Here is a 17,258-nt window from a genome sequence, read left to right as displayed (position 1 = left end):
ACGATTGACAGCCATGGCTGAAACGTCGAACAACGGCACCATGCCGCCACAAGGACGTGCCAAGAAACAGAAGCACGACACGTCCAGGGATTCCGCAGAGACAACATCTTTTGCTTGGGATATTGCGGAAGACAAATCGATTGCCGAAAGAATTGCTCTCAAGGAGACCGCAGTTGAGAATGCCGTGGCTCATGTGGACCAGCTTACTGACCTCTTGGAACAACACGCGGATGATGCCGGCGCGCCTCCCCCCCTCAAGGCAGCACTTAAATCATGGATAGCGGAGGCTGGTGAGTTGAATACTGGAGGCAACGTCGATCGTCGTACCACGACTGACCTTGGATAGACGAGACACTGCAGAGTCACCGGAATTTTCAAGTACTTGTAGGCGTCGTGGGCCAGACTGGCGTTGGCAAAACTTCCTTGCTCAATGCCATGCTCGGCGAGTACGAGCTGTTGCCTTCGGGACACGAAAGAGCCGCAACGGCAGTGTGCTGCAAGGTTGCATGGAACTACGACATGGAGCCCGGCCATGAGTGTCGCGCCGAAGTCTTCTTCCAGGACCTGAGCGAGATCAAACTGCAGATCCTCGGCACTCTACAGGCAATCAAGAGCATGGTCTCGATAGCTAACGACACCAGCTACTTAAAGGAGGACGAGCGAATCAATGATACAGCAGTGGCCGCAGCCGAGGCCAAGCACGGCATGGACAAAATCCGCGCAGTATGGAACCTGGATGAGGCCGATATTCGACGCTCTGTCCTGGCTTGCGGCAACGAGGAGAAGCTCGCCGACATGGCTCAGACGATCCTACAAACAAACCCAAGCCTCATCAATGTCCTCAAGACACGACAAATCGAGTTGAGAGGTGCGACTGGTGAGGACTTGGCCAAACAGATCAAACCGTACCTCGACGCGACTACGTCGGTCCTGGGCGGCAGCGATATAGCCATGTGGCCGCTCATCTGCAATGTCAACGTCTATATACGGAGCGAGATCTTACGCCACGGAATCTGTCTTGTTGACCTTCCTGGAGTCGGCGATGCGGTAGAGAGCCGCGTCAAAGTTGCCAGTGACTTCCACAAAAAGCTCGAGGTCACAATGATTGTCGCTGCTATCCAGCGAGCGGCCGACGAGAGAACAACGCTGAGGCTTTTGAATGACTCTCAAGAGATGCGAGCGCGTCTGACGGCTGGAACAAACCAGCATGCGTTCGGTGTTGTGCTGACCAAGATGGACGACCTGGACATCAATTCATACGTCAAGAGGTCAAGGGCAGCCGAGCACGACCACTATGTCCAAAAGCACATGGCAGACATGAAAGCTGCCCAAGAAAAGATTGCCAGTATTATAGGGAGCGAGAAGTTCATCGAGAAGGCAAACAAAAGGCTCGCATCTCAGCTCAAGAAGCTGAAAAGGAAGCTCAAGACAGACGCAGGCACGGCCAATGGCGGTGCCACCGACAAGGAGATCAAGGGGGTCAAGTCTACAATCGAATCTGGAGAGCACCAAATTGGGAGTCTTCGAGAGGACGCAAAACCCTTTCAGGGTATCGTTGACAATGCGATGCTGCATCTGCGCCATTGGGCGACAGTAACGCGAAACACCGCCGTCGCTGAGAGAATGCAGGAAGGCTTTGTGCGTCGACAACGCCGGACCACGGTGGACGGCGACCTTGAAGAGCCAGAACACGTGAGCACCCTGGCCGTTCACGCCACAAGTTCCCAGGCGTTCTGGAGACTGCGCAACGGCAATGACAGCAACCTGTCTTTTCCGACGGAGAGGTACACAGGCGTCCCCCAGATGATCCAGTGGATCTGTAAAGCGACGGCGGAGCGCCGAGAGAAGCATCTGGACGTGACAATTCAGCGCCTGCTCCAGTGCATGAATAGCATTGACAATTGGTCCAAGACTTGCCAATCGGACTTGCGCATCAACGTCGACTACAAAGGACTCCAAGAAGCTCTGAAGCAAGAGGGCAAGCAACTGCTGGCTGTACGTATCACCACCAAGCCGCCGCTGTGTTGATTGTCTAATACTCTCCAGGATAGTGCCAAGGAACTGCGCGAACTCTTTGCAGAGATAACAAGTGTTGATCCCTTTGAGAATTTGGCAACAGCCAAGAGGAAGTTCCGACCCCGTGCGAAGATCATCGCAAGCCGATGGCACCTGAAGTTTCCTGAAGACGAGACATCTAAAGTGACACTGCGCTGGAACTCATATCTGGCGGTGGTGAAGCGGAAGGGGGGTCCATACTCCCCAGCCGCGAACCCAGACATTGAGTACGACTGGATACCCAAGCTGTAAGAACGCCCCCCTGCGTGGGTGTATCGCCTTGCTGACTTCTCCTAGGTATCGACCCATCATTCTTGACATGTCAGCCAGTATCAACCACAGTGTCAACACCAAGATCCCCGCCCTCTGGGATAAGCGCAAAGCCAACGTCAAGCAGGCCCTCGAAGCACACTTCAAAAAGCTGACAGAGGTTGCGCAGTCATTTGACGCGACACTCTCGCATCACCTAGACGAGCGAAAGTCGGACGTCGTGACAAACCGCAAGTTGATCTTCTCACAGATCACCCAGAGACTCGATGCATTCCGGCAGAGCGTGGATGTGCTGGGTGCTGCGCATGCTTACATTTTCGGACTTCTGAGAAAGTGCTTCGAGTACATGGAAACGGAGATTACAGGTGAGACAAACCAACCCATCTGCTGAGAGGACGTACTAATGTGCTGCAGGGCAAAAATCCTATCTGCGCCGTCGTGAGTATGTCGAGCAATTTGTCGGTAGACGCGCGACCGACATCTTCAATGGCACCGTCAAGGCCATGAGCGACGACTACAAGAAGAAGAAGAAGGTGCTGAAGAGCGACTTGGAGCAACTCGCCGATGAATTGGTCAAGCGAGTCTCCACGGGCGTCTTCCTGTTCATCGACAACCTTCTCGGCGACTGCACGACCTCGGACAAGCTCACCGTGCAGTCTCGTGTCCAGGACACACTCGCCGCCTGGAGGAAGGACTGGCAATCTCCCAAAGTCGCCGAGCACATGCTTTTGAAAGATGTCAGAATCCCCCCTGAGCTTCTCGAGGAGGACTTGAAAGCGCGAAAGGCCGCAGCCAGGAAGAAGAAGAATGACGAGGATGACTCGGACGATGATGACAGCAGTGACGAAAGCAGTGACGAAAGCAGTGACGATGAGTCAGACGAGACAGCCAAAGTCAAGACGGAAGGGGATACGAATAATGAGTGAGGTAGAGCACATCTTTTCGTCCTTTGACGTTGCCGTCTCGCATGGGTTCCGGGTGGTGCGGTTTTTCTTCAGGGGCTACGGACCATCGGATTTCAAAAGGGCATTGCTTGTACCCGGGGTTGTTTACAGCGACATATTTCAGGACTCGCAGTCAAGATTGGCTTGAGGCTCCGCATCTCGCGGCGCAGATACATCCAGCTTGGTCTGTATGTCTCGACAGGCAGAAGTTCGCGGTAGCAAGGAGTGGAGTTCTTTTTATGAGACCTTTTGCTTGGAACACAAGAAGGATAGTAGCAGCAGATGAGACACAATGAGAATGACTACTTCGAATCCCATGCTTAAATTTCAAAGTTCTCTTTTATAATTGGGTGTTTCTTCGCGCCGTGTGCGATAAGACATACAACATAATTGAAATCTTCAGGGCAGTCAACGTCATGGCAGACAATCCCACCAGCGCGACTGACTACATGTAATGTACAATGCATACAAAGCAAATGGAATTGGATTTCAGGCCTACATTAAGGCTCACTATACTTTATGGACGCTTGCAGCCTTGATCTTCTCCCAACCTGAAATTATGGCTAAAAGGGCCTAGGGTAGCCAGATACATTAATGTTTAGCATCACCAGATCCGTCGCGCTACGGCCATTCTCATCGCTGTCGCAAACTGATACCTGGCACTCCTCCTGGCTGACCACTATCGAGGAACGACATCACCACGTATCATTATACCATGTCCCGAATGAAGGCAGCCGAGCAATGCCGTGATCGAGTGCCGAGTGGGTCTAGGACTCCAGGCTGGAAGCTGGGGTAGCGCACAGTACGTGCATGCGCCAGGCTGCGGCATTCTTCGACGCAACATAGCCCAGAAGCATCATTCAATTCGTAAAGAGCTCAGACATTGGTACAAAAGTCGATTCGCATCTTTGAAATCTCATCCACAGACTGTTCAGCGTATCTGTGGCCTACAAGCTCAGCACGACGACGGTGTCCGCCACAGTATCCGCCGCCGGACGACTCTCGATTTGGTGCGGGTGATTCCTTAACCGGCCGCCGCCCAACCATACCGGCACATACATAATCGTGCTCTTGTACCTCATCACAGAAGGTTCGTTCTCACCTCACCTCAAGTCAATCCACCCCCACAGACCGTCGCCATGTCATCCTTACCCAACGGCATCAAGGCCGTCCTCACAAAGGCGCCTTCCGACGTCGTCGTCCTCTCCTCCCTGCGCACGCCCATTACCCGCTCCTACAAGGGCCAGCTGAAAGATGCCTACCCGGAAGAGCTCCTCTCCACCGTCCTGCGCGCCACACTCGACACCCACGGCACAGATTGGATCGATCCGGCCGTCATCGAGGATGTCGCCGTGGGCGTCGTGCTCTCGGAGCTGGGCGGTTCCAAGGCCAGTCGCATGGCCATGAACCACGTCGGCTACCCGCACACCACGTCGCTCTACACCGTCAACCGGGCGTGTTCCTCGTCGCTGCAGGCGATTGCCAATGTCGCGGCGCAGATCCGCACGGGCATGATCAGCGTGGGCATCGGGGCTGGTATGGAGAGCATGACCAGGAACTATGGGAGTCGCGCCATCCCGGAGCACTACTGGCCTGCCCTCAAGGAGTCCCCCGTCAAGGACGCGAGAGACTGCGTCATGTCCATGGGCATCACCTCGGAGAACGTGGCAGAGCGGTACGGCGTGTCGCGCGGTGATCAGGATGCGTTTGCCGTCGAGTCGCACCGTCGCGCAGCCAAGGCACGCGCTGACGGTAGCTTTGCGCAGGAGATTGTCCCCGTGACAACTCGGTTCCAGGAGATGGACAAGCAAGGGAACCAGGTCGGCGACGAGAAGACCATTACAGCGCAAAACGACGACGGCATCCGAGACTCGATCAGCCTCGAGGCGCTCGCAAAGTTGAAGCCCGCGTTCAGGCCGGACGGTGCCTCGACAGCTGGCAATTCGAGTCAGGTATCAGACGGCGCGGCGGCGACGCTGCTCATGCGACGTAGCACGGCGACGGAGCTGGGGCTGAGCCAGCACATTATCGGCAAGTTTGTCAACGCTGTGACGGTGGGGTGTGCCCCTGACGAGATGGGTATCGGACCGGCTCTCGCCATCCCCAAACTGTTGAAGCAGGTTGGGCTTGACAATGGCGATGTGCAGCGCTGGGAGATCAACGAGGCCTTTGCCAGCCAGGCCATTCACTGCGTGAGGGAGCTGGGTCTCGAAGAGGAGTGGGCAAAGGGCAGGGTGAACCCTGACGGCGGGGCGATTGCGCTTGGTCACCCTCTGGGCGCTACGGGTGCGCGAATGACGAGTACTCTGCTGCATGGGCTGGAGAGGGACGGTGGTGAGGTCGGTGTGGCGAGCATGTGTGTTGGCACTGGGATGGGCATGGCCGGCTTGTACGTGCGCGAGTAAGGAAAGAGAGGTGAGCACGTCCGAGCTGTAATTTATACAAAGATGGCTAGAATAGCTCCGATCTTCATGGATGCATGTGTACATGGGGCAGCGTGGACCCCTTTATCTTGCGCTGCTTGGTGGGACAGCCTCGGAGAGCGAAATAAAGACTGTCAAATTCATCAAATCATTACAATGTCATGGCAACTTCCACCCATTCCGTGCATCGCCCTTCGCCCTCAGACGCGGGCAGCCACCCAGGCGGCAGCGTCCGCAGCGTTCTCCTGGTACCGCGTGTGCGCCCCGTTGGGAATGATGCTGCCGGCACAGATCGTGTCTCCAGCGCGGCAGATGACGCGCGTGCGCGACGAAGGGATGGAGCCAAAGGGCTGGTTCTGCTTGGGGTCGCCAAAGGTGAGGACTATAACGTGTCAGTCCGTGTGTCTTTTTCGATACATGAGCCTGGCCTGAACTAGACGTACCAGCAGTGATGCGGTTGGTCACAGCAGACGAGAGCTGCGCGGCAGCGTTGTGCACAAGCTGAGCGCCCTGGCTGTAGCCGCTGAGAACAATCTGGGTCCTGGGACACTGGGTCGCAGCCTGCTAAGGAGTCAGTCAAGTCCATGGAATGGGAGACTTGGAATCATACCCTCTGCGCGAGAGAGGCGAGGGTCCTGCTGCCAGCCGCGTCGCCGCCGGCAAGGAAGCCAGCGACGTTGGCCGGGTACGTCACGCCTTGGACGGCCAGATTGGTGCGGCCGATGCGCGAGGCCAGGCTGTTGAAGAACAGGGGGCCGACAGCGGCTGGGTCGCCAATGTTGCCGGCTTGGCCGGTGCCGCGGGCGTAGATCAGGGTGACGGCGCGGCAGGCTGTGCCGTCGATGAGCTCGTTGGAGGTGCTGCCGGTGTACTGGCGGGCCTGGAGACCCGAGACATTCTCATTGCGCTTCTTCTCGTAGTAGCTTTCTAGCTCGGCGAGGGGGAAGTCTGCGTCAGCCTCGATGAGGGAGGCAATGTCAAGCTCCGCCTCGACGGGGGCGGCAGCGGCGCAGCCAGCAGCGCAGAGAGCAAGGATGACCTGGGTGACCTTCATGATCAGAGAGTGTGTACAAGAGAGTGGTACTTGCGCGGGAACTGGTCGAGGGTGAGCGAGTTGGGTTCTGTAGCATCAGAGGGCGCGTTTGGTCGTTATATAGATGGTTCCAAGAAAGACCAATCGTGATGTACAAATCACATGCCCGGGAAGCACATGAGCATGTGTCCCTGAGCAATCAAATAGTTGACCTTTCCCACGATGCCTTCGGCCCAAGATGTCGGATTCGGACATTATTTGTACCTGGAGTGTGCGACTGCGACATTGTCCAGCGGACGCACGAGGAACTATTGTTTTGTCCACGAACCTGCATAGATGGATCTCATCGTGGCCTACAGTAGGAATACTACCCACGAGCGGCAACAGATTTCCGCTCGTCGATGATGCGTCGCATACATACATACACGCACGGCCTACGACCCCGTTTGGGGAGGTCACGTCTCAGTGCATGAAGATGGTGTCAAACGCATCGAAGCCCTTCCCCATGCCAAGACAGCCAAGAAACGCTCAATACGGCACTCCTGAGCGATCTAGAACTTGCCAATGCCGTCCACGCGGGGGAACTGGAGCGTAGCATGGAGCTGCCTATTTGGGTGTCGACAAACCCCTTGCGTCCGGTTTTGATTCCAATGGATGACAGGGGTTGCCAGTTTTGTTGAGATTACGACAGGCGCAAGGCAGATCAGAGTCGAGGCTTCTTCTAACATGAAGTCGACGGCACTCCAGCCTGTCGGGGCACACGTGTGCTGGCTCCTGGCCCAAACATTCTGAAAGCATTTGGTGTTGAGTGTGTTCATATATCGTCATTACATCGTACTATAGCAAAATGCATACTTTCGTAACCCCCTTCGACGTCTAATGCAACGTCGTTTCTACAGCCGTGCCTCTCTGACCCCATGTTGAACGTTTGTGTCAACCACAGGCTCTGGCCGCACCCCTTTGCCCACAGTCGCAGCATACCTTCTCCCAAAATACGCAATCTCGACTCTCGACCCTTCTCTGACTTCATTCGGCAGGTAGGCAAACGCAATCGGCCTGCCGACCGTGTACGCAAAGGCTGCACTTGTCACGTACCCGACCGCCTGTCCGTCAAGGTAGACCGGTTCCTTGCCCATCATCACCGTCCCCGCGGTCTCCAGTGTCAAACAGCGAATACGTCTGGTCAGAGGCGCCTTGGACAGCCGCACCAGCGCAGCACGACCGACAAAGTCTGCCTTGGAGGTGTCCACCGCATCAGCGAACCCAGCCTCGAACGGGTTGTGTTCGGTGGTCACATCGGCGCCCCATGAACGGAAGCCATTCTCCATGCGCAGAGCGTTGAACGCACCTCGTCCTGCAGCGACGATGCCATGACCTTGACCAGCCTGGAACACTGCATCCCACAACCGCAGACCGTTCTCGGCGCTGGTCTGAATCTCCCACCCAGCTTCACCCAGGAAAGAGATGCTCTGCATCAAGACAGGCAGTCCCGCAATGTGTGTCCGCGTGACCCTCATGGGTGAAAGGTCAGCGAGCTGCTTGTCCGAGCTCAACGACCCCATGACCTCCCGGGCGCGAGGTCCCCAGAGTCCAATGGAGGAAGTGGCACCGGTGATATCACGCACTTGCGCGAAGCGTCGGGGATCGGTCGACGATTGCAAGCGAGCTTCCCGTGTCAAGTAGGCCACATCCGTAGGGCCGTTCGCGCCCAGCTGATACAGGTTCTTTGCGAGCCGCGCGACAAACACGTCGCTGCGAACACCACCGTGGTCATCCAGCATCAACGCGAAAGTGATCGTACCAGCATCCCTGGACACATCGCCCGTCGCGAGGCGCTGCAGCAAGCTCTCTGCGCCCGGTCCAGACACCTCGATGCGGCGGATGGGGCTCTGGTCGTACATTGCGACGGCCGTGCGCGTCTTCCACGCCTCGACGGCCGTGGTGGGCGAGTAGAACCTATTCGACCAGGCGTCGCGCTCGCGTGGCTGCCACCGGGGCGGGAGGTCTCGGAGAAGCTTGGCGTTAACATCGTACCACTGCGGCCGTTCCCAGCCACCCGCCTCCAGGAAGAAGGCACCCAGTTCCTTCTGTCGAGCGTGAAAGGGCGTCACCCGCAGGTCGCGCGGAGACTCCCTGGGTTGCAGGGGGTGGATAATGTCGTAGACCTCGACAAAGTCCTGCGAGGAGGTCTCGGTCACGTAATCGGGCGCGAGCTGAATGTCCTCGAACCGAGACAGCTCGGCGCCCGACAGGTCGATCGTGGACTTGCCCGTCGTCAGGACCTCGGCGAGGGAGCGGGCGACACCGGCCGAGTGGGTGACCCAGACGGCCTCGGCGACATAGAAGCCCTCCAGGTTGGGGGCGCGTCCCACGAGGGGCCCGCCGTCCGGGGTGAAGGACAGGATGCCGTTGAAGCCCTCTGCGACCTCGCTGTCGCGCAGCGCGGGGAGCATCTCCTGTGTGAGCTTCCATGCTGGCTCGAAATCTTGCGGGGTGAATGCTAGTCGTGAGGGCATGTTGCTCTCACTCACGTTCTCTGCCGTCGGGCCCAGAGACGCTGCGGTGACGGGCATGGGTTTGTGACCATAGTACCCGATTCCATACCGGTCTCCGTGCTCTCGATAGTACAAGTCCTGGTCTTGGTAGCGCAGAATGGGTAGTGTGGCGCCGTTGGGCTCTGGGTTGCGCCCCTTTTGCTTGGGCACGGCAGTCGTCTTGACGTACTGATGGGCCATGGGCTGAAGAGGGATGGGCACGCCTGCCAGTGCGCCCACTTCGACGCCCCAGAAGCCAGCGCAAGAGCAGACAATGTCTGCCTGAATCGTCCCATTGGGTGTGATCACCCCTGTGATGGTGTCGTCGTCCTTGACAAAGCCAGTGACAGGCGTGTGCTCGAGATACTGAACGCCCACCTTGCGAGTGCGCTCAATCAGGCGCTGGACAGCCTGCGCTGCGAGCGCGAGACCATCACTCGGGATGTGGAAACCGCCCAAGACGACGTCTTCGCTCAGGTGCGGATAGAGCGCGACGCATTCGTCCGTGGTCAGGAGCTGCGTCTCAACGCCCCAGGACGTGGCGTAGCCGTGCTTGCGCTGAAGTTCCTCCATTCTCTCCGCCGTCGTTGCGACCTCGAGGCCGCCCACCTGGTTGAAGCAGTCAATGGACAGGAGCTTCTGGACGGTGTATTTGGCGAACTCGGTCATGCTCTTGGAAGCATTGGTCTGAAACACCAGACCAGGAGCATGTGAAGTCGAGCCACCGGGCATGCGAAGCGGTCCTTGCTCCACGACAGTGATGTTCGTCCACCCCCGCGAGACGAGCTCGTCAGCCAGGTTTGTGCCCACGATGCCGGCACCGATAATCACCACGCGCTTGTCCATCGTCATTGTGAGGTGTGTCTGTGTGTGTGAAAGACAAAGGCAAGCAGCCAAACCAGGCTGGATGTCAGGGGGATGGCAATGACTAACTAGTGCACCATGTTGAACGGCTTCTTAAGATCAATGATACCAACAACATATCATCTCCTTATCCTTGATCACGATGTCTATCTGATCAGCATGAGATTATAGAGGCGATGCGCTCACGTGATCGGCATCTGCGCACCGGCGCCGTGCGCGCGCGAGGGCCGCCTGATTGTGGTCCAGGACGTGTCGTTGCTTCAGGGCAGGGGGGCTGCATACCTGTAGGTATGATATCAGAGAAGGGGTCTAGACTAGAATGCGGGGTAGAAGTTCTCCAAATTCAGGTGAAGATCCCCATGAGAAGTGCATGCTGGCTTCGTGCTGGACGGAGGATGGAGGACACGGGAGGGTGGCTGATGAACGACGGGGTGTAGCAGCACAGGTCTTGGTTCGTCGGTAGCGGTCAGGCGTCATGCTGTAAGGTGGCCAAATTTGTATTCGGCGACAATGTGAAGGTGTTGAGGCAGTCGACCCCGTCCATTCATGTTGGACGGATTACACAACACGCGCTGCTGGAACTTAAGCCTAGGAGGTCCGATCTCGGCCATCCTCCCCAATGCGCTTGCTCGTACTCGACTAACACGAATTCCCCCAACACTGGTGTCATGTCTGTTAATCAAAGAATGTGGCTACGTTTGTGACAATGCTCGTCCAGGGACGTACGTCCTTTTAACCTGGTCTACAGTGCATATATGTATCATGTCCAACATACAAGAAACTCCAAAATGCCAACGCTTCTACTCTACACGCGCTCTCCCCCTCAGAAATGATTGAACATGATATTGCTAAAGTTCTCGCCTTGCCACCACGCAGAGCCCCTGTCCTCGGGCATCGCAGGCTGCGGGTCGGCTAATCCCATGTCGCCCATGTTGGCAAACTGCGCCGAGTCGGCGTACAGCCAGGGCGTAAAGTTGAAGCTCAGAAAGTCCATCTGCTCCCCGTGCTTTTCACCACCGCCACCGCCGCTGCTGCTTCCGCCGCCTGCTCCGCGGTGCTGTGGCTGTTGATTGCTTCCCGAGTTGACAATGTTCTGGCTGTTCCATGCCGCACTCCTCGAGGACTGCCCCGGTCCGCGGTGCGAGAAGGAGGGCGCCTCTTGCCCGCCCTCGGCCGTGTTGATGATGATCTCTGGCGATGTGGCGACGATGATCTCAATGGTCGAGTCCTCGTCTGTGTCCTCGTGGGACATGGGGGGAATCAGTGAGCCGTCCAGGATGCCTCCACTCTGGTTCGGGAGCGATCCTTGTTCTGTGGTGAAACGTAGCGTTTCCCACATGAGGGGGATGCTGAGGTAGATTTTGGAAGGCATCCAGTCCTCGACATCCATGCTTTCAGGGCCGACCGCCATGCGCGTCATCTTGTCGAGGTTCCTGTCCTGTAGTCATTGTCAGCGTTTCATTCTCCCATCATACGCTTGTCGGATGTCCATACCAGTCCAGCACACGCTGCCGAGTAAGGGATAAAGTTCTTGAGAAACCTCCTGCATTTCGTAAAGTCGGCATTCGACTTGTGCTTTAATCGTGCGGCCGCGGCGCAGCAGTAGTATAGATGCACCGTCGCCGCGATCGCCGCGACGTGTCCGAAGAATGGATCGGCCAGCGGCACCTGCTTGTCCACCACCATGTCAATCATGCGGACGATCCATGTTGCGTGCAGCAGCGCCAGCTCGGACGATCGCTTCCAAAAGGTGTTGGGTATCGCGAGATTGGGGTTGTGCTGTGCCCCTATGATGTAGATGAACGGGTGGTTCATGACCGTGTGGATGGCGTGGTACGTGAACTGCTCCCTCAGCCACGGTGCCCAGTAGTCCCGGTTGACCTTGATCTCCTCGACCTTCCGCTTGTAGAACTTGGCCGTGTCGTACCGGTGGGACACTGGTATCCTGTTCTCAATCTCCATAAAGTCGGAGATGACCCTGGCATAGGGCGAGTCGCGCCGCCAGGGCTCGCGCAGGACGTTGTGCGCGCAGTCCGTGACATACTTCCTCACCTGGCTCCAGACCCACGCGAGATGCACGCCAGTGTTCCATATACCACTCTCGTGCGGTCCCGCGCAGCCGAGCTCATCTCGCGGCAACGGTGGCACGGTGGGATCCAGCTCTGTGCTGCCGCCGTTGCTCGGCGCGTACAGGGGGCCCCATATGTCGCTAGGCAGGCTCAACACCCCATCCTGGCGACCGTAGCACTGCTGCAAGAGCTGGAGGCTCCAGAAGCACCGCTTCTTCCTCTCCTGTAGCGGGTCGTCCATCCGGTAGGACGACTCAAGGTCCAGCATGGCGGAGCGGCAGACCTGGAACGCAAGGCCCAGATGGAACTGGCCGAGATGGTGGTTGCCATCTTCCACATGGTAAGCCAACGGGTCACGGACATGGGACGTGCATGTGCATGGGAGCGAGAACATACCTACGAAAGACGAGTAAGACAACAGACACAAGCTCTCAACGGTTCCGAGGCCTACCGTGCCGTTTGCTATGCGTAGCATGATGAGGGTCTTGGCCGTCTCCCCGTGGAACTGCAGCTGGCTGCGGTTGTCCAGGAAGCGCGACGTCAGCGCGAGGATGCTGCAGGCCAGCTCTTCCGGTATGGCGCCGCAGTCATGGACATCCTCGTGGTCAAAGCACCAGATGGGCTGTCTGTGACAGTACTGAAAGTAGAGTCTCACCCCAATGGCAATGTCGGACAGACTGGGCCGCAAGCTCGAGTCGTCCGACTCGAACGTGATGGCGGACGAGTGGTTGAGCGGCTCGCTCTGTTCGCGGGCGGGCGGCGTGACAGACTGTGACTTTTCTTCGGAGGTGTCGCGATGGATGCTTTCTGATGTATGGCGACGGGTGTGTGGGGGGCGGCGTTGCCTGAGCATCCTGTTAGATTGTCTGCACGGGGCTGCGCTACGGAGCGTGGATACGACCTGCCACTGAGGAGGAGATCGAGCTTCTCTTCCAAGTGCGCTAGTCTTTCATCCTGCGTGCTTTGTCAGTCATTGTCATTGCGCCATCTGTGTTGTTTGATGTGGTCTCTCGTACCGAATGACTTCCTCGTGCTTGTCTTGGCGCTGGTGGATAGGAGCATTGCTGTCCGAGACGGGAGCAGCTGGAGCAAGCGGGCCTCTCGCCGGGGCATCTTGTCTTTTTGCGACTATCCGAGAGTCAGTGGATTCCTTTCATTTGCTCTTCTCTTTGTGGCGACAGCCAGCGCCCTTGGCACGTACCGGCAAGGCAGACAGGCGTGATGCGATCTCCTTCGTCTGCGACCCGCCCCGTTATCTTCAACGCTGGGTGTCATCCTTCATCGAGTCTCGTACGTATGGGATCAGCCTGGGCGCCCGAGCGCCGTGCAGGTGTCGGTGAATGGACGATGAGCCGGCACTGATGAGGGATGAATGAGCCTTGGAGGTGAGATTCGGTGATGATAATATAATAAGTACGTAACCTGATTGTCAAGTCAAGTCACGGGTGCTGCTTTAATTCGGCGCGGGGGGGGTCTCGCAGGCAGCCAGGTTTTACCGCATCCAGCTAGCCGTCGAGATAAGACGCGTTTCGCGATACAGACATTCGTCTTGCTTATCTTGTCCTTGTTGACTTTTACTCGTCTCGTCTCGTCTCGTTCACTTTTCACACGTCCTTGGGCACTCAGCCAGCGAGTGAGCCTTGCGACGCAGGGGCCCCAGTGAGGCCAGGCCCTAGCTTAGTCCTCAACTGACTCCTGCACCTCCACGACGATGGCTGCAGTGCCGTCTGGTGCCATCAATAACCAGCCAGCAGCGATGCCCAACGCCTCCATCCACTCCAGATGCATTGAACAAAGGAGATACAAACCAACTTGCCCAAGTTCCTTGCAGCCAATGGCAAGTGCGCAAGAGGGAGGGGTGATGCTACTGCCTGCAACCAGACACAACGTGACACGCGCACCATCTTCCCCAACTTGCCTGCGCGGACATGTTACTCCGCATATCGAAGCGATGCCGCCGATGCGCACCTCGCCGGCTGTGTGTCTGTCTGTGTTCAGACAGCACTCGCATCAGAAAGACGGACTAAAAGCGGCCTCTAATGCAGTTCATGTTCGCCAGTTCCCGAAACAGTCATGCGCATGCATCATACGTACACATCCAAGGTCGCTCGCCACGAAACGTCATATGGAGCACTACAAGCTCTCATGTATTACTTACTTCACATGTTCTATACCGGACGAGTAAATGGCGTCCCAAACAACTACTACAGCTTGGCCTGTATCGGGTCGCGGAGGTCCTCCATCTCCGCGCGTGGCCACTCTGGATTGTACTTTGGGTCAGGCCTCTCCCTATCCCATGCCCACCGCCCAGCCAGCTCAGGGGAGAGCGCCTCCTCGAGCATCTGGACGACATACTTGCCCAGCACCGGGAAGAACTTGAAACCGTGGAATGAGCCACAGGTCGCGACATACAGCCCTTTGGCTGCTGGATGCGGCGAGATGATAAAGTCACCACTCGTTGTGAAAGCGTCCCTGGGAGTTGTCAGTCTTTCGCTGCAGAAAGCTCGCGCGAGATGGCCTACCAGCAGATGCGGTGTTTCTCCATGGTCCAGTTGGCGCCCCTTTTACCATAAAAGGATCTGTTGGCGTGATTAATGTCCTCCTTCAGCTGGCCAGACACTTTCCACTGAGCATAGTCGGGCTCTGCTGGAGGCGCGGACAGATATCGACCGGGGAGAACCTCTTGCGTATTCTTGAAGATGGTCCATCCCCACCACTTGAGCTGTCTGTCCTTTGTGGGCGGCAGAGAGCCCAGGAAAGGTCCAACGTCCGCAGGGTATCCCTGGAACCCGACTGGCATGTCGGCGAACCTCTTGAGAGACTCCGCGTCAAGCTTCGCCATACCCGTGGTGATGCCACCGGCGACGATCCTGTCACCAGCGGACAGCTTGTCTCTCCCAGACTTGGCGGCGCACAGCTCCAGGAGCTTGGGTGTGTATGCGCCCGTGCTCAAGACAACGTGGTCGGCTCGCAGTGTTTTGCCTGTGGACGTTGTGATCCCGCGACAGTTGCTTTGCGCGTCGATTTCAAGACCTGCCACATCGGCAACCTCGTACTTGACGCCCAGATCCATCGCCTTGCGGGTCACGGCACGCAGGCAGTCGCCAGCCGCCGCCCAGCCACTGGTCTTGTTGACGAGCACCTCCTTCACATCTGTATAGTCCGCGTCCTCAAAGAGGCCTCCGTACAGCTTGCGCGCGTCGTCCACCGAGACAACCTCCAGCGCCGCCTTGCGGCCCAGCTTTCTGTAGTTGTCAATCACCTTGCGGCCATAGTCACTGCGGCACATCCAGTACACGCCCGTCTCGTGGAAGTAGGGTTTCCACAGGGGGTCGTTGTTGAAGATGTCTTGGGCCTCGAGCGCGAGCTGGCAGTAGACGATATCGTCATAGTCGGCCCTGACGGCCTTGTTCCAGTCCCACGAGGCGGCGACGCGGCTGTCTGCGTCAAATGCGTCGCGGTCGACCAAGGTGACGCTGGCGCCGGGATACTTTTGGATGAGATGGTATGCTGTAGAGACACCGAAGACGCCTGCGCCTACTATGAGGTATGATCTGGGGCGGGACATTGTGAGGGTGCGGCCAGATATTGATCAAGGGGTGACGCGAAAAGGGTGAGTGTCCGAGATGTCTATAGTTTGAGTCGAGTGAGCAATATGAATCACTTGGACTGAACATGCAGTGCGTGGTTGATACACCCCGCCCGTCAGCTACAGCACGATCGCTCAAACGAACCACTGAAGCCCACTTGGCTTGCTGATATCGAACATCGATGCGCATCTGATTAGACGCGGGCGCTCAAGAGGGCCGATGTCGGCTGCGATAGTGGACGCCGATCACGTGCGGTATCTGGTGTTCCCAAAGGACCCCCAACGCCAGGTTATCTTCCATGATATAAGTTGCAGGGTGTGGTTCTAATCGGAGATGGGCAGCAGTGCAGACGCCAGGATCAACTCGAAGGCTGAAACCCATGGTTGTCTGTTGCACGGGGGCGCTTCTCGCCAGAGTCCAGACTTGAAAGTTGACGCGGGAACATGACACGGCAACGGCGACTGACTCTTCTCCGCACGAGCTGTGATCTACGCTAATGCAGCATATGCTATCGCCTATCCTAACGTGGTCTCTATGCATGCCGTCAGCGTGTCCGAGCTCAGGTCTAGACATGCCGGTCCCTCTCCCGTGGCCGTGGCTGTTGCCAACCAACTCCACAATCCCCGGATTGCTAGTCCGTCCAGTCCAACGTACCTATTCTGATGACAGTGCTGATACGTAAGCATCACATATCCCCGCATGGATGGTCCGTACATGAGACTCCATCAAAGCCGGGCTCTCCGTACCAGTGGCACATCAGTATGCAGGTCTTTGTACGTGCATCAAGACCAGGCAAGCTAGAAGCAGAAGCTGGACTCGCGGATGCCGGGCCCTCCCTGTCTTTCTCGCACAATGGACCGATAGCAGACAGAATCTGGGGACACGGAATTGGAGAACATGACAAGATCCAGGAGTGCGCCTAACTTAAAGCGGCGCGCCACAGCGGGATTCTGGAACTTTGAAAGCTTGTCTGCCATCGCGGGAGATGGATGTGTGGCTGCCACATGCAGATCTATTTCTGGGAATCGATCTTCCTTTGTGCCACAATGGCATCTCGGGACATGAGAATCGTCATTGGGACAGGCTCTCTGACCTCAGTCCGCAGCAATTGAAGTGGTTGACGGATATCGCCGGAGACAGTCTTCACCCAGGTCATACGACCGGTACCTGTGCTAACTGACTCCATGTCTCGTCCGCGTACGTCGCGATACGGCCCGTGATGGAAGCGACGATACTACATATCTCCAGTGGTCTCCCACCATCACCGGTGTCAGGCCCTGCGTCCGCCGACTGCACTGCCGGTCCCACGTCAAATGACCTACCGGGGCGACATCGCGCGTGCATCGCAATCTATCCGTGTCACTCCCGTATCAACGCCACGCACGCCTTTCGTGGTATTGTCCGGCGCCTGCGGTTGGCTTCTCCGATCATGTGACCGGCCCCCGTGGCCGCCATATCAGTGACCGACGGCTTGTC

General features: G+C 57.2%; 6 protein-coding genes across 6 annotated transcripts; 2 read left to right on the top strand and 4 right to left on the bottom strand.

Annotated features, from left to right (window-relative positions):
* Positions 1–13: 13 nt before the first annotated feature.
* Positions 14–3,251, top strand: J7T54_005499 (uncharacterized protein; the record flags this gene model as incomplete). Its single annotated transcript, XM_051503924.1, has 5 exons — positions 14–290; positions 347–1,995; positions 2,047–2,303; positions 2,353–2,690; positions 2,740–3,251. 5 exons carry the CDS (start codon positions 14–16, stop codon positions 3,249–3,251), a joined length of 3,033 nt encoding a protein of 1,010 aa, XP_051364326.1.
* Positions 3,252–4,408: 1,157 nt separating this feature from the next.
* Positions 4,409–5,674, top strand: J7T54_005498 (3-ketoacyl-CoA thiolase 1; the record flags this gene model as incomplete). The annotated part of the gene is made up of 1 exon (XM_051503923.1): positions 4,409–5,674. One exon carries the CDS (start codon positions 4,409–4,411, stop codon positions 5,672–5,674), a length of 1,266 nt encoding a protein of 421 aa, XP_051364325.1.
* A 218-nt stretch (positions 5,675–5,892) lies between these two features.
* Positions 5,893–6,746, bottom strand: J7T54_005497 (uncharacterized protein; the record flags this gene model as incomplete). The annotated part of the gene is made up of 3 exons (XM_051503922.1): positions 5,893–6,074; positions 6,136–6,253; positions 6,303–6,746. The coding sequence occupies 3 exons, from the start codon at positions 6,744–6,746 to the stop codon at positions 5,893–5,895; spliced, it is 744 nt and encodes a 247-aa protein (XP_051364324.1).
* Positions 6,747–7,276: 530 nt separating this feature from the next.
* Positions 7,277–10,111, bottom strand: J7T54_005496 (Dimethylglycine oxidase 2; the record flags this gene model as incomplete). The annotated part of the gene is made up of 2 exons (XM_051503921.1): positions 7,277–7,331; positions 7,707–10,111. The coding sequence occupies 2 exons, from the start codon at positions 10,109–10,111 to the stop codon at positions 7,277–7,279; spliced, it is 2,460 nt and encodes an 819-aa protein (XP_051364323.1).
* An 835-nt stretch (positions 10,112–10,946) lies between these two features.
* Positions 10,947–13,254, bottom strand: J7T54_005495 (uncharacterized protein; the record flags this gene model as incomplete). Its single annotated transcript, XM_051503920.1, has 4 exons — positions 10,947–11,561; positions 11,618–12,522; positions 12,589–12,999; positions 13,209–13,254. The coding sequence occupies 4 exons, from the start codon at positions 13,252–13,254 to the stop codon at positions 10,947–10,949; spliced, it is 1,977 nt and encodes a 658-aa protein (XP_051364322.1).
* A 1,142-nt stretch (positions 13,255–14,396) lies between these two features.
* On the bottom strand, positions 14,397–15,760 carry J7T54_005494 (FAD dependent oxidoreductase; the record flags this gene model as incomplete). The annotated part of the gene is made up of 2 exons (XM_051503918.1): positions 14,397–14,664; positions 14,715–15,760. The coding sequence occupies 2 exons, from the start codon at positions 15,758–15,760 to the stop codon at positions 14,397–14,399; spliced, it is 1,314 nt and encodes a 437-aa protein (XP_051364321.1).
* Positions 15,761–17,258: the final 1,498 nt, after the last annotated feature.

Source organism: Emericellopsis cladophorae (genome assembly GCF_022114955.1).
Source record: "Emericellopsis cladophorae strain MUM 19.33 chromosome Unknown NODE_7_length_695568_cov_118_814649, whole genome shotgun sequence".
NCBI lineage: Eukaryota > Fungi > Ascomycota > Sordariomycetes > Hypocreales > Bionectriaceae > Emericellopsis > Emericellopsis cladophorae.
This window is presented reverse-complemented; position numbering and strand designations above follow the sequence as displayed.